Raw genomic sequence first — 15,258 nt, 5'->3', positions numbered from 1 at the left:
AGCATCTACTGTTAAACCTTCAGGATAGAGACCATCAAACCAATGAATTTTTAGCAAGAAGTCAATGGCCAGAGAAAAGTCCAGTCTGGTTAGAGAAAAAAAGAGCAGCTATTCCTTTATGGGATACAGGGGAATGTGTTAGTCAGAACCCCTACCAAACTGCAGAGAACTAACACTGCATTTATGTTTTGAATGTCAAGCTCTGAAATGCAAGTGAGCTAAGAAATCCACTAAGCTTAAGCAAATTTACATGATTTCTAAGCTTTACCTTTGGAGTTACTTACCTTTGGTGCAGATGCAGCTACTTTAGCAGCATCTGCATAATTTCCTTGAGCAAAGAGTGTGTTAAACTTTCTGGCAAATAATTCCTCTGCCCCAGCTAGGTTACTACGTATAGCCATTCGCAGCCCCAAGTCAGGATTCTGGAGAACATTCGTAGCATAGTTCACTATGTTGTCTTCCTCAACACACACAGAAAGCACCTGGAAAGGACAAGAGGCATATTGAGGAGTACTGTCCTTTCCACAACCACTATGAAATACAACAAAATGGCTATGCAGCTCATCAGTGAAGGAGGAGATTACTAAAAAAACAAGTTCTTCTCCAAGTTAGCTCTGTACTACAAGAGATAAAAAATCAGATTAATCAAATTGTCACTTGCTCCCTTCCATGACATTTGTTGCATCAAGTCACTCATTACGTTTGTTACACTCCATTTAAGTCACTCATTAGGTTTGTTACATTCCATTTGAACTTTAGAAGGCTCAGAAACATAATGGTGGATTTGTTACCTGTCCTTTTTTGTTCACACCAATAATGCCTGAGGTAGGTTCGTGAGGAGCTGTGACAAAGATAGTATCAGCACTAATACGGTTCATGTAGATGCACACGCCAGACTCCAAATCATACATGTGGATATATCCATACTTCGTGATCAAGTAAGTAACACCATGCTTAATTCCAATCTGCCAAAAGACAGGTTTTTATTAGTCAAAACTAGTAAGACTGTAACACTTAGACAGCTGCCTTTAGCCTAGTCACAAAAAAGTACTGCAGTGACATGCCTTTGTACTGACACTAAGAACAAATATAGCTTCGGGCTTCTTCCTTTCAGACTCAAAAGCAATGAACAGCTTTGCTGGCCATTTGCAGGCAGAGCTCTGGTGAATAGAGAGGTTGAAGGGAAATTAAAATTCATCTGCAGCAAAGAACATACTCTTCATCCTAATAAGCCAAGCTAAGGAAAAAAGTTTGGGCATAATTAGCATTCTAGTCTAGATATGTCAGTACAAGTTTCTGTTCAGAAATACTAATGAGATAATCCCATTCTCCTCCAACAAAGCCTTACCCAAAGCACCAGCAGAATCTAAACTCATCTACTGAGTACTGAGTTTATTTGTCAAGTCACTGAAACTGGGGAGTCTTTCAAGCCAAAACAGTCTTCAGACATAGAAATACTCTCCTTTTGGAACAAATCTTTGGATGTTTTGTTAAATTAAGTCTTAAGCTGAAGTATAGAGCCACATGAATCCTGCCATGCATGCACCTTAGTTATGGGCATCTCTTGGTCTATTTATGAAGCTGGTCTGTTAGACCTGTCAACAGTCTTATGCTCCAAGATAGTCTGATTTTATGACAATTTCTAGTCCCAGACACATGCTAAGTGAAATTTGATCTGTGATAGCAACCAGCTCTGTTCTTCCCTAAAGAACTGCCCACTAATGCCCAAAACTGCCTTTTCTGTGCTGCTACTAGAGGAGGTATGCTAATATTCTTATCTAGCACTTGGAGTATTACTAGGAAGCTGAATAGCCCAAGTGATGGATACATTCTCCCTGAAGACACTGTCACGGGGTTTTTTCAGGGTCTGTTTCATTGGTTTGGGTTTTGTTGGTTTTTTTTTGTACAAGTTTTATTGGGGCTTTTTGGTTTTTATTTTTTAAAATACGGGAACAGTCTATATATTTAACCTACTGTTTTAATGTCCATGCTACCTCCCACAAACCCATTAACACCCCTCCCAGAACTAGGAAGAATAACAGCAAAGCACTATAAAAAGCAATCTTTACAACAGATGTCAGCTCCTTGCCAGGCTATAAAGCTCATTTTCTTGGGAGGGGTCAAACATTTACCTGCATTGCCACAGGAAAGTCTGTCTGTGCCTCAGGTGGGAAAAACACATCAACAGCTTTCTTAACAAATGGCTGATTTCCAGTAGCTGGCTGACCTACTTCGATTATGTGCAGCTAGGAAGAAAAGAGTTCATGTCACAAGACTGCCTGCAAGTACAGCCACATGAAAGAAGTTCCCTTCCTCAGATATGCTACTGAAGTCATCTGCCACATTTGGCCAACACAGTCTGGGGAGCTGTGCTCCACATATTCAGAATGTTAAGTTTTCTGGAACTTGATAAATTAAAACCTGGGAGAAGAATAAAAAAACCAAAAAACTCCACGCCTTCTGTGAAAGCCAACTATTCCTATTTGAGACAACCCATTCAAGATATTTTGAGTCAGACTTGTCAATTCATCATTTTTGCAGGACAAGACTAGAAAGGCCAAGGCATTTACTGTGGTGTTACCTCAGCCCTGCACAGACTGCTCAGCAGCTGTAGCATATTCAATGCCACTGAATTCCACATTCAGCTTGATGCAAACAACCTACATACGGCACTACAGGAACATAGCTGCAGACTTTACCTTGCCTCCTGCAGGACTCCTCACAGCAAAACAGAAGAGGGTAGAAGGTTTGGCATTTCCCTCTATTTTGAATTCTGCAAAAGCTGCTGCATGGCCTTCTATAGGTTGGGAGACTTTTCTATCAACTGAGTACAGCTGCATTGCACCAACCACACGATTTTGCTAGAAAAAAGAAAGGTCAGCTTTCAGAGATAAGATTTCAAATGTTTGTAGCAAGACCCTTAGGACAGTAAACTAAAAAACAGCAAATGCCTCTCATACCCTCCTCCAACACTCAAACAGAACTAAAAGTCAGGCTATTCCTACACAAAAGACAGTTTTGAATTTTTATTTACAGAAACCAAGGTTAAACTACAGCGGCTATTAAGTGAAGTGGGGCCAGGGCTCTCCCAATTATCTTCATAACATGTAGCTGCCAGGGAACTTACCTGTGCTGAAATTCCTATCAGCAGCAGCCATTTTTGGTGTTCATCTGTTCTGTAATTGATGATTTGGCAGCCTGCAAGACTAGCATGTCTATCAAACATCTTTTGGGGCTGTGATTCTCCCTCCATGCTCCAGTGGTACACTGCTGTCTCTGTCACCAAGGCAACTGTATTTACAGATATCCATTTCCAGAAGATCACTTCCTCTGCCATTGTGTGGGCTTTCATTTTACTTTTCATCTCAATGTTAAAGATCTGAAGTGTTTTCCCGGCTAGTATGATAAAATCCAAGAAACATCACAGATCAATTACCACAATGGCCATCCTGTAGATTGCCCATTTACAAGCACCCAGTTTAACCCACTGTTCCAGTGGTGTTACAGACAGGGTTAGTATCCTGTCACATCTCATTCTCCTTTGACACTTGACTCTTAACACAATCCCCTCTCCCCCCCCAATACTTGTACCATCCCCAAACCAAAAAAATCTCCTTATGGACACTCACACAGACATTCCAACAACTGACAAGCACAGACACTTTAATTAACTATAAGCTGTAGCAAAAAGACAGTCTAAGCTACAGAGCTTGTGTAAACTCTTGTTTAGTTGGCAGCACTGGTATGCCAAGGTACAGATGTCTAGTAGATATCATTCAGTATAATTAATAGAAAGAATGGTTGCAGTTTATCAATTTAGTAGGTGCTGTAGATGACCTGGACTGAGTCAAACAGCACGAGACTTGAAACACCTTGAGACAGCCAAAGATCACAGATCCCATTTTGTTCTCCTGTTGGATGAACTGCACGCTGAACTAGATGGGCTTTGTACATAAAGTACCTACTGAAGAGGACAGTCAAAAGTTCAGAAATACTATAGGAAGGTTTGGAGCTTTAGTTCCAGTTAAGGTTACTTCTTCATGATTCAACAAACTATACTGCAGGTTTAGGCTTGATTTTAGTAGTCCTTTCAAACCAGAAGCCTTACCCTGCTAAGTAGGCTTAAAAGCAATGCTAATTGAACCAAACTATAAAGAGTAAGAGAATCCATTCCTTTCCCAAAGTCAAAGTGATGTTTTATTTTACTGCAGAAGAGACAACTCAACTCCAGAAATATTCTTTTCTGTTCACAAGACACCCACTCAGACTGCTGGAGTACTGGCTTGTAATTCCATTATTTCTGTCCCCATTTCAGAAGTATTTCCTGTTAGTAACACTTGTGACTGCCAAACTGGGAGATGTTCGCTGATAGATAAAGGCTGCTGGCCACAGAGAAATCGTATTCAAGAGTTACTAATCCCAAGTTAATATGTACCTCAAATTGCTCTATAATGTTTCAGCATAATTCATACATAAATTGATGGCAGTTTAATGCAGTGCCAAGAGAAAATGCAAGACTTAAGAGCTATCACATGCAGCATTTGCTGCCTGGTTTAACTGCATTGAGAACTGTCAACCTGATCAACTACACCCTAGGAGAGCTTGCTAGCTTTCCTGGGACCAAGAGCAGCCTGCTAATGAGCTCTGCACATGCACTTACTGTGTCAGAGCAGTAAACCCAGGCCTGTGAACTGACAGCTGGAAACAGCTTATTTACTGTATTGGATAAAAATTTGTCCAGCAATGGCCTGGTGCTATCAAGAGATGGATTCTGAACTCCAGAGTGCCAGGAGACAAGTAGTTCTGGAAGGGCTCTGGTCACCATCTAAACAACGGTCCCAGTATGTGCATTCAGAAACTGTTCTTAAGGACAGTCTTCCTGAAGAGGAAGCAGGAGGTCTTTCCTAGTTTTAAGAACATAGAAGAAACCAACAAACAGCTAAAAGCTCATGCTTGTCTCTTTCCTAGACTAAATTTGACTGCTGTGTCACAGTTGGAAATGGCTTATGCAAGCATCACCAGGCAGTTTAGCCCAGGATGTTGGGAGCTGCAGAAACCACTGCTTGACAACTCCCTAAGTGTGGCAACATGTATTCAAACTTCACAACCCTAAACTGTAATTAAACTACAAAAAATTCTGTTATTTGGGTTAAAAAAGCAGGATCTGCTATACAATCATAGTGAGGGCAAGTGTGCATTTGAGTCTTCTGTCTACTTGAACACTTTATTAGGCCAAGATTCAAGACAAAAAGACTGAAGGTTTTTCTGATCAACCTATCAAACTGGTGAGTCTATTTAGACTATACAGGTGTAACCAAGTAAAAAGATTCGAGTTTTTGAACATCAGGACAAGAATTTACATTTCAGTTGACTGGAGCATGACATTTCTCCATTCCACAAAGAATGGAAAGCACCCTCGAATGCTGCATTCTCCACTTACACCCACTGCTGAGTACTCCCAGTACAGAGCAGTGCAAGAGGACCAAGAACACAAGGACAATGCATAAATGTTGGTACACCAGGAGAATGCCACATGCAATCCAGAAATGAAATTGTGCAGACTGTATGTCAGTTAAAATCAAGAATCATTTCATTTCTTTTTCTGAGGGTGAGTTTCTACATTTATTGCTCAATAATCCTGGGATTACGAGCAACTCCCCATCATGGCACACTGAGTCACAATACAGAACCGTTTTGACTATTGAAACCCTATTTGATCAGCAGGGAAAAGTCTGGAGTGACAGACTGACTTAAACCATGTCTTCAGGTTATCATGGATAACTTATTGGTTAGGCAGCTCTATTTAACCCTCTTTTCCACCCAACCTTCTGATCACTGGATTGTTTATAGAAGAGATCATTAAGTTTGAAACACTTGACAACACAATTTTGCATGTCAACATGACATCATTAACTCAACCTTGTCGATTCAGAGGACAGATTTATTCACTCTGAATGGACAGAACAATACTCCTTTTGAGCAAGTCTTAACTGGCAAGAATAAAGCTATATTCTTTGAGGCTGATGATAATCCATTTAGTTAGTACATTAATTTTAAAATCAGATTAGTTTCCTTTTAAGAGGTGGATGAAGCTCTGCTAGTGTAGAGAAGATACTTTCCTTGCCAATACAGCTTGTTTAAAGGGGTCCAAGACAAAGGACAGTAAACTCTTAACAGATGTGAATTTTTTTCATTATTACCTTTACCCATACCCAGGGTAAGGCACTCCTTTGCAAGATGCATAACTATCTCAGCTGAATCCCAGATTCAACTGAAGTTAAACATTCATTTTAGTCCTCACCTGATGTCAGTATAACCCTGAGATCAAAGAAAAGAAGTTAAAGGTTTTGCACCAGTTTTGAGGACACTTTCTTGGATCCCCAAGTAATTTCACCATGATTTTTCACAATAAAAAACACACTTAGGCAGAAATGAATAGCACACAGGACATGCTAGCAGAGGTCTCTCATAAAAATATTGCAACTTCATTTTGTCTATCAACTGTACTTCCATCACATATACACACAAACATTAAAAGCACACTCTCCTTCTTCACTTGGTACAGTCAATAGTCAAAACAGCCAAACGGTTAGAAACGAGCCAATGGAGAACATGACCACTGTAATACCAGTTGAGGATTAAGATTCCCCCACCTGGCCATGAAGCGAACTGTCAAATGGCTACCTTAAAGTTCAGTACTTTTTATGAGATTGGACCATTCTGTACTACCAAACATACAATGTCAGGACAAAGTTCACTCACCATCTGTTTAGATAAGATGCAGGAAGAAAAGTACATGGTCAGTTAACAGTTATTGAGATTAAATACCAGATGTTGGTCATTTGAGAAAAGAGCCGGACATGAATTACAAATTACTTTTTGAGCTCAGAATGCTACTTAAAGGCAGTAACAACACCACAGGTAGCAGTAAGCAGAGGTCTTCCTAGCTGCAAGACCTCGTGATTGTCAAACTTCACATGCTTGTTATGTTATTAAGACTTCTACACTTACTGGCCATCCTAATGACATTTCTCTCACTGTCTAATAAAACCTTCAGAGCTACAAGGGCGGGCCAGGACAGGGCAGAAAATACGGCTTTACACTACTATTCATCTATACAAGTGTCCATTAAGTTTACAATACCTGTTTAAAGGGAAAGTATACCAGATGCTGACCTGGTCCTCAGTGAGGATAGGAGGCTGCAGTGCCAGGTCCAAGCATCTCACACCCACTTGGAGGCAAATCATCCAAAGATTACTGAAAGATCTACTGCCAAAAATACAGCATGCAAGTTCAGGCAAGAATTCTTATCCTCATATGCATTCTTCTTAGAAAGTTTACATAAAGTTTAAAAGCATTAATAAGTAGTAATACAGCTAAACAATAATTTTCATACTGCAATCATAAAGGGTTACTCACCTTTTAGTGCTATTACTTTAGAGGCTGGATTCATGATGGCACTTTCTGCAGAAATTGGACGTCTGATGGGTGTTGTTGGATCACTCATGTCAATTATCACTACTTGTGCCTGCTCTCCTACTTTCTCCCTTATGCAGATGAACTTGTCAGATTCCATTGTTAGGGTGCTGAATCCAATGTTTGCTGGATTAATGCCCAAATTTTGGAGCTAGAAAGACAAAAAAAGAGTGCTTTGTTATCCTTCCCATGTTGAAGGTCTAACTCAAGCCTCTGTGTCTAAAACCTCTTCCAGAAGGAAATGCAAAACTGACAAGTTTCTCTGACTAGAGTGCACACCATTGAACTATGACTTATCTTCTGAAACTCTTTGTTCCACAGGAAAAGAGCCACACAACTGTCAGTATTCAGGTCCTAAAGACATTCTAAAGTTGTAATACTGATGCAAACCAAGAAGAGTTTTAACTTAAGCGTTGCTTAACCTGGTTTTTAGTAACATGATAAGACTACATCAGCAGTAGCATCACTATTCCAGTCTTAGCAAGGCTGGTAAATTTGATGCTCAAAACTTAAGTGGTAGAACTACAATGTTCAGCATCAGTGGGTAGTACAAAAAGAATCAATTACCCTTATGCAACTCACTCCTAGCAACAGTGTAGAAGGAAGTCTATACACAGCAGGTCTCAATTGGCCTGCAACTTCTTCATCTTACTTCACAGAATACTTAATTCTTACCAGTGAAAGGTAAGAAAGATGTTAAAATAAACAGTCATTTCATCTCTCCTTGCCCAAGATGTCATGCCATTAAGGTCAATAACAAAGGCAGGGATTGTAATGCAGGCCCCTTCCAGCTGTATGTCCAGCTCTAAAAACATAACTTGTGCTCAACTGCACAAAAGTAAAAGTAGTTACCCTAAATGTAACCTGGAGTCATTTTGAGCTGCCAAATAGACTCCCCTACAAGAAAGCTATATCTCATTTTCATCCTTTTGAGTTAACTTTGTTTCCACTCCCTCTCAATTTCAGTTAACAGGAGGAGGTGGCAGTGAACAAACATCACCGTTTCATTGGTCCACAGTAAATCAGATTTACCTGTGCAGCACACCCTGGTTTGGTATGTCTGTAAGCTGCATTTTATATAACAGCAACTGTGACAAGCCTGAGCACCTGCTTTATGCCCCAAAGTGATGCTTTTCAAGCACAGAACTGTATCAGCTTCACTGAAGCTTCTCAAAAGGATTAACCTATACCACTTTTCAGTGCACTGCAAGTGAAAAATGACTGCCCTCAAGGAGACAGGATAGAATCTACCACCAGCATCACTGAGTCATTACACTCCTTTGACAAATACCACCAGGAGCTTCATACAATAGGCTAAATCCCTTGGGCAAGAAGTCCCATGGTGGTGTCACAAACACTGTTTTAGTTGTTTGAGCTGGCTGATCACGGCTTGCTACAGCTTCTGTAATGCTACTCACTAAATCATAAATTGGGTATGTAACAGAGATACCTTTAAGTGGGACTGTGCCCAAGAATGCCTCAGGAATTGTTTGTTTTCTGTTGAGCTGACTAATGAAGAGCTGTTCAGCTCAGTAACTGCTAATCTCAACAGAGTCAAGTTTCAGTAATGCAATATAAGCCAAACGTATGAATGCATAAAAAGACATTTACTCATTCCCCTAAGTGTTTCTCAGCAGAATTGAGAGCCATTCAGCCAACACCTCACTTCAGGGGTAAATACTTAATACACAACAGTAAACATCAGCAGGTGCCATTCATTCCGAAAAAGAATCAAAGTTTAGGCACAACGTCATCAGATAATGTTGCACCCAGAGTTTCGAAAACAAATCTACAGTCCATTATAAGAGACTGATTAAGTGTCACAAGAGTAGTCAAGATAGTTGACAGCAGCACAGCTAAGTTCCTAACCGGATTTAATTAATCCAAATTCAGATGTATTTCCAGAGTACTGAAGCACAAACACAGCTTTTTCAAGGTCTCTTCTCAATTAGTGTGCTTCAGTTTGACCTACTCTTCAAGAGACAGCCCCTGGCCACTCATTCTGCAAAGTGAGAACCTTGAGGCATTTCCTTGAAGTTCAGCTTTAAACCCACCATTATTCACTTCAAAGTCTGGTCCCTGTTGAAGAAAACATTTTGGGTATCTTCACTAAGACAAGTATGATTCTACCTCATGCTCTGCTATTAAAATTCCCTGTTTAAAACTATTATAAAATTTAGCAAAGGCTTCAGAAAGGATAATGTTAAATTCTGCTCGAGTATCACTGCCATTGTTATCATCAGGGAAACCCATCACATCTTTTAAGGGCTAAATGCCAGAACTCCCCAAAGGATGGTCATGTGACCACTGCAAGCCTCAGTCAATGACAACACTGCACAGTTTAGCAGTCTGAAAACACTGAAGACTGTTCCTACCATTAGGGCACTGGAAGGTATCCTCCTGAGATATGTGAGGCACTGTAAGAGGCATATTCCTTACTGACTATGCAGAAGAATACGAGCAGAATCCTTCTACCATCAAATAAAGGACATCAGCCAGCATCACTTTTACCCTGGATGGGACAAATCTTCCACGATGATCTGAACAATGTTGTTCTGAAGCAAACATATACCCAAATATGAAGCAAATGTAGCCAAACATAAAACACCTGCTAAAAGTTCTGTAAGCACACATCTTTTTAAAGATAATACAAACCAAGAATGCAGTAATAGTTTCCCAGAACTCTCACTCATGTGACTACATAAAGTTCCAATCATCCCCAGTAAGGATGGGAATATAATTGTTGGGCATCCCTGCCCAACTGCCTACCCTCACCTCATCTCCTGCTACAGTTCCCATTTTGACAGCTGAGGGACACCAAGGAAGTATTTAAGACCCAAAACATGCAAGACCACTGGTCTGAGCTGCAGCTGCAATTAGGCTTTCATCTCAAGTGACAGCTACTCCCTACACAAAAATCTATTTCTGTATTCTGTGATGAGAATTGGATCACCTATCAAATGGGTTATCAATACCATGTGCAGGTCTAAATCCAATGAGCAAATTTGGGCTCTTTATCACTAAATAGCTGAATCAAGTCACAATGTTTAGCCCCACCTTTTGAATACAAATCTAAAAAGTCACTTAGAGCTTGTAAATATCCTGAGTGCTTCTTAAGTCCACATGTCCAGCCAAAGCAAACTTAAGAAAGCCATCCAGCTCAGTCATGCCTATTGCACAACAGATAGTAATTCTTATTAAGACAAGTCAGACTATCCAAACAGAAAGTGGTTTTGTCTTGAAAATTATGGAAGTCAATCTACATCCTTTATGCTTAAAACCAGGACAGTTTAGCTTGTCAGTGCTGCACCAAGATGTGCAGCACTTATGTACGGAGAGTATGTCATGCACGCTAGTTTTCTCACAGTAGCTGTCTGTGCTCAAGAGCCTGTATCAGTTACTGAACAGAAAGCAGAACTATGTGTCTGTGCATTGAAGGGATGATGGCTCCAGTCCTGGAACCTGAGATCTTGCTTAAGCAACAGTTTTCCCCATAGGCAAGCAAAGATTTTTGCTACTGAGAACAGAAAAAGGCTCAAAGAAGCACAAAGAGAAGCTTTTAAGACAAAAGCAATGACTAAGTGAAGGAAAAGTTTAATTTTAGATCAGGAACACTTTGTACACTGGATTCCAGTGGTATTGCTTCCAGTCTATCTATCAGTGTATTTGGTCCTTTCCTGCACTTCCATTGTAAACTACAATTCCCTTGGAAGAGTTCAGTCTGGTAAATAATTTATAATTCATTGCTCCAACAGAAACGCTGGGGTTAAGAACCTGATTAAATCACATTAGCTTAAGTAGTATGCAGGAGTAATTCACTGCAGCAGGACTTGGCATAGTTTGCACTGCTGCAGCTGGGCAGTCACCAGACAGATAAAAACTAAGTCCTTGTCTTATTCCCTGCCCTTGCTATGGAACCTCAACTCCAATATCCTCTAGGGAAAAAATGAGCAAGATGAAAGTTCTTTATGAATTTGTTAAGACTCAGTGACAGAGTTCATATCTAAAAATAACTGTTCAATTGCATCAAATGGAGCTAAACAAACAGACTTCGAGTTCCCAATACCACATCAAGACCTGATTATCTTTTCTACACTGCAATTATTCTCTATCCTTCAGCTCACACAGGACCTGAACACACAAGCTGTAACAACTTCAAATTTAACGTGCCCTGTGACTGGCAGTCACTCTTCCTGCACAGGCTTGGAGCTACTACAGATGATCACCATAAGACAAAATGAGCTGCACAAAGAATGCAAACAAACAGTCTGCTTGATCCCTAGCACTCCTCCAATTCTACATGGACCAAGATCACTGTTTCACTTCACACTACCATTTATCTACTTCCAGCAAGAGAGAGTGGGAGAGAAGAGTTCAGTATTTAGCACTGCAACTTATGTTTAGTTTCTCTGGAGAGCGCTTTCTGCATGGTTCAGTTCTTTTAGTAAAGTACATATAACTACCTCGGGAAGACACTGAACTTAAGGGAAATAATGTTTCATCAGCAACAGGCTGAACTTGGAATTAATTAAGGTTAACTGATATTCTAATCACTTAAATCTGTATTAATTAAAAAGGCTACAGGTAGAAACAGTACACAGATTGAATTAAGGCACAGAAAGATTTAACTTAGGATCACTGAAACACACAATTACATGGAATACTTTTTCAGCTTTATCATAAAGAAGCATAGTAGATTTAGTATATTCATTTTAAATATGATCATTTAACCAGAGTCAAGCCAATTACCTGGAAGGAGTGTGAGGGGGGGAAGAGAGATTAATCTGATAAGGCTAAATATGTATGACAGTGTAGTATTATGAAGAGAAGGCCTAATGTTTTCACAAATTCTCTACCAGTCAACAACAAGCACCATGTAACACTAACCCGTGATTCTTGATTCTAGTTTACAACATACAATAAATCAAAGCTGATATAACTGCACCACAGATACCCAGCCAGAGCAAACACTGTGAGTTCCTACATTCCTTCTGTTTTCCCTCCCTATTTATCCCACCATGTAGGGACAACTGCAGAAGCAGCATGAGGAGGCCACTGCAGACTCCTGCAGCAACTGCCTGCTCCCAGCTACTGCTGATCTCAATCTCTCTTTAACAGACCTGCTTTAGGGCCTCTGCACTCAGCCTGGGGGAGAAGCAGGAAAGAGTGAATGCTGAAGAAGTTTGTTCCTACATATTAGCAGCAGACATCCCAGGCTTTCCCCTGCTCCTCCATGCAGCTTTCATGCAGAGGAAAAGTAACTCAAGTACAGGTTTAGCCTTTTCAATAAGATCAAATTGCTTAGGAGCAAAAAATAGAGCATGACTTCAGTACAAATCCCTTGAAAAGCAGGTGGGCAGTCCCCCACCCAAACCTGAGGTAGCATAATGCTGATATTGGCAGTAGTGCAAGACACACAACACTGGTAATCACAGAAAGAGTCATTTAACATGCAAAGCAGCATAGGACACCTCTTGCATATTAAGTGTGATCTCCGCTCATCACAATTGTACAGACCAAACACTATCAGCAGGATTGGCTACGCTTGCTAGTTTTAAATGGTACGAGCTATACGCTCTCTAAGAAGGGTCTTTCACCAAAATCACTTTCTGATCCCATGTTTCTTACTCAGACAGCTGTTCCACAGCTTTTATGAACCTGTTTGAGATTACCATAATCACTGCTATAGTGGACATTGGCAGGGAGGGGGTGGAGTGACCGCAGAATTCTTCCCCATGTTAAACTCTCCTAAGCCATGAAAACTCAGAGGACACAGGTGTGTCTCCTCCCTTGGACAGAGGTTTTATATTTCTGGAATTCACTCTAATTACTGCTTTTTTCAGCGTAGAGCTCCTTCTACGGTCACTGGGACAGTTCTTCCAATTAAGCAAAAAAATACTTCCCCAAAGGGAGCTGGAAGTCTGGAAGTGGCCATAACCATTTCCCAACTGAAATGCCCGGAGTGGCACACGGGCCACCCTGGGAGATGATACCCAGTTCGTATTTTGAAATGGATGCCTGAATTGACAGAAAGGGGCGGTACAGTCACAGAAAGATGACTTGCCAAGTCCACTTCCTGTTCTCTCATTCATTTAGCAAATTCCTTTAATTCCTGCCTCAGACTGCACGTTCAGAGTGCTGTTCTCTCACTCTATTTACAACCCTCCCTCAGCACCAGGTTACAGGGAACATAAACTGGTTTGTCTGTGCTGCATCCATTCGCCATGGACCTTTCCCAATGCTGGCATTATGGTTTTCATAGGGTATTAATAACAGAACCATGTCGTTTTGGGGGATGATTTTTTAATATTGTTATGTTTGGAAGGAGGGACAGTGGCTGTGCAGCTTCCAAGTCCAAACAGCTTCTTGCACCTCGTCTCACCAATTTCCTCACAGCTACACAAAAAGAGGTTTCCAGGAACCTTCGCGATCCAGAGGCTGACGGTCGGTTGTGTAAAAGGGAAAAACCACAATCCGCCAGCAAGATTGCGGCGTCCACCCGAGCCGGGGCGGGGGAGCCCGCGGTGCCCGCGGCTCCAGCGCGGCGCCGCCCCCTCCCCGGAGCGGGAGGTCCCTCAGGCGACGAGTGACTCTGCACAAATCGCGGCCGCTCCGCACGCCGCGGGGATCCAGCTCCGGGCACGGAAGGATAGACGGACGAACGGATGGATGAGCAGAAGCGGCAGCCCAGAGTCCGCACCGAGGGCGGGCTCGGCCCTGCGCGCCTTCCCGCGGCGCCCAGCGGGACGGCGGCCGCGCTCCGCAGGGAAGGAAGGAGGGGACGGAGTCGGTCCCCCCGCGGCCCGGCCCCCTCTCCCCTCCCTCAGCGCTCCCCCGGCCCGCATAGGCCGCGGCCCCCCCTCTCCTAGAGACGGGGTGAGGCAGAAGAGGGGGGACCCCGACCCCGCGCCTTCTCCGCTGCCCCCCTGCGCTCACCTGGAAGTGCTCCTGGAAGCGAATGGGCAGTATCTGGGCCATGGCTGGGGGCGAGCTCCCCGGGGCAAGGGCGCGGGGCAGGGGCGGACAGTGAAGGGGCGGCCGCCGGTGCTCCCCTCACGGCGGCGGGAGCGGCGCAGGCGCGGAGCCCTCGCTGGGATGGCGCGCCCGCCGCCCTCCTCGGCCTCAGCGCGGGGCCGCTCACTCGCCGGGATCACTCCGCACCTCACCAGCCTGCCAGGGTCTCCTCAAATAGTCCCTCCCTGCCGCGCTTCTTCCTCCGCCCATCGCCGTCGCCTCTTGCCCGCCCTCACCCTCCCGCCTTCCTCTGCCCCGCTATCCCTCACTCCCGCTGAGGGCGCGGGCTGGGGACGCGGCTCTGAGGAGCGGGTGGTCCCCGCTGCGGCCAGCGGAGAGGGGCGGGAGGGGTTGTCAGAGTGCTTGTATCCTTCCGCTGCTGCTACACACGCTCACGTCACCCGGCCCCCTGCCCGGCTCCCCCCGGCGCTGCCCCGGCCCGCCCTCACCCCGGGGCTCCTCCCGACCCGCCCTCACCCCGGGGCTGGCCCCTGACCCACCCGAGCCCCGGGGCTCCACCCGGCCCGCCCTCACCGCGGGGCTGGCCCCTGACCCACGCGATCCCCTGGGGTTCCTCCCGGCCCACGCTCACACCGACCCTCAGGGCTCCTCCCTTCCCTTCCCCACAGCTGCTCCCCTCAGCGCCGCGGGGTTCCCGCCTGAGGTGAGCAGTAAGACAGGGAACACCCAGGGCCTGCCTGGTGGGCGCTGGGAGCCCGGAGCCGCCTTCCTGGCACCTGCCGTCGTGGCTGGCTGTGCCAAAGTGCG

At 43.6% G+C, this 15,258-nt stretch overlaps 1 protein-coding gene across 3 annotated transcripts in view; it reads right to left on the bottom strand.

Annotated features, from left to right (window-relative positions):
• CLTCL1 (clathrin heavy chain like 1) overlaps positions 1-14,502 on the bottom strand; it is a 32,580-nt gene extending 18,078 nt beyond the window's left edge. For all 3 annotated transcript variants that reach the window (XM_083873735.1, XM_083873736.1, XM_083873737.1), the window contains exons 1-7: positions 14,413-14,502; positions 7,420-7,627; positions 3,128-3,396; positions 2,700-2,861; positions 2,133-2,246; positions 792-965; positions 285-482 (exon numbers count right to left, since the gene is read on the bottom strand). In XM_083873735.1, coding sequence (XP_083729861.1) covers positions 285-482; positions 792-965; positions 2,133-2,246; positions 2,700-2,861; positions 3,128-3,396; positions 7,420-7,627; positions 14,413-14,454 — 1,167 coding nt within the window. In that variant the 5' untranslated portion in view covers positions 14,455-14,502. The remainder of the gene's footprint in view (positions 1-284; positions 483-791; positions 966-2,132; positions 2,247-2,699; positions 2,862-3,127; positions 3,397-7,419; positions 7,628-14,412) is intronic.
• Between the last annotated feature and the right edge of the window lie 756 nt (positions 14,503-15,258).

This window comes from Zosterops lateralis (genome assembly GCF_965231275.1).
Source record: "Zosterops lateralis genome assembly, chromosome: 17".
In the NCBI taxonomy this organism is placed as follows: Eukaryota; Metazoa; Chordata; class Aves; order Passeriformes; family Zosteropidae; genus Zosterops; species Zosterops lateralis.
The sequence above is the reverse complement of the archived record's forward strand: the minus strand, read 5'-3'. Positions and strand labels throughout refer to the sequence as shown.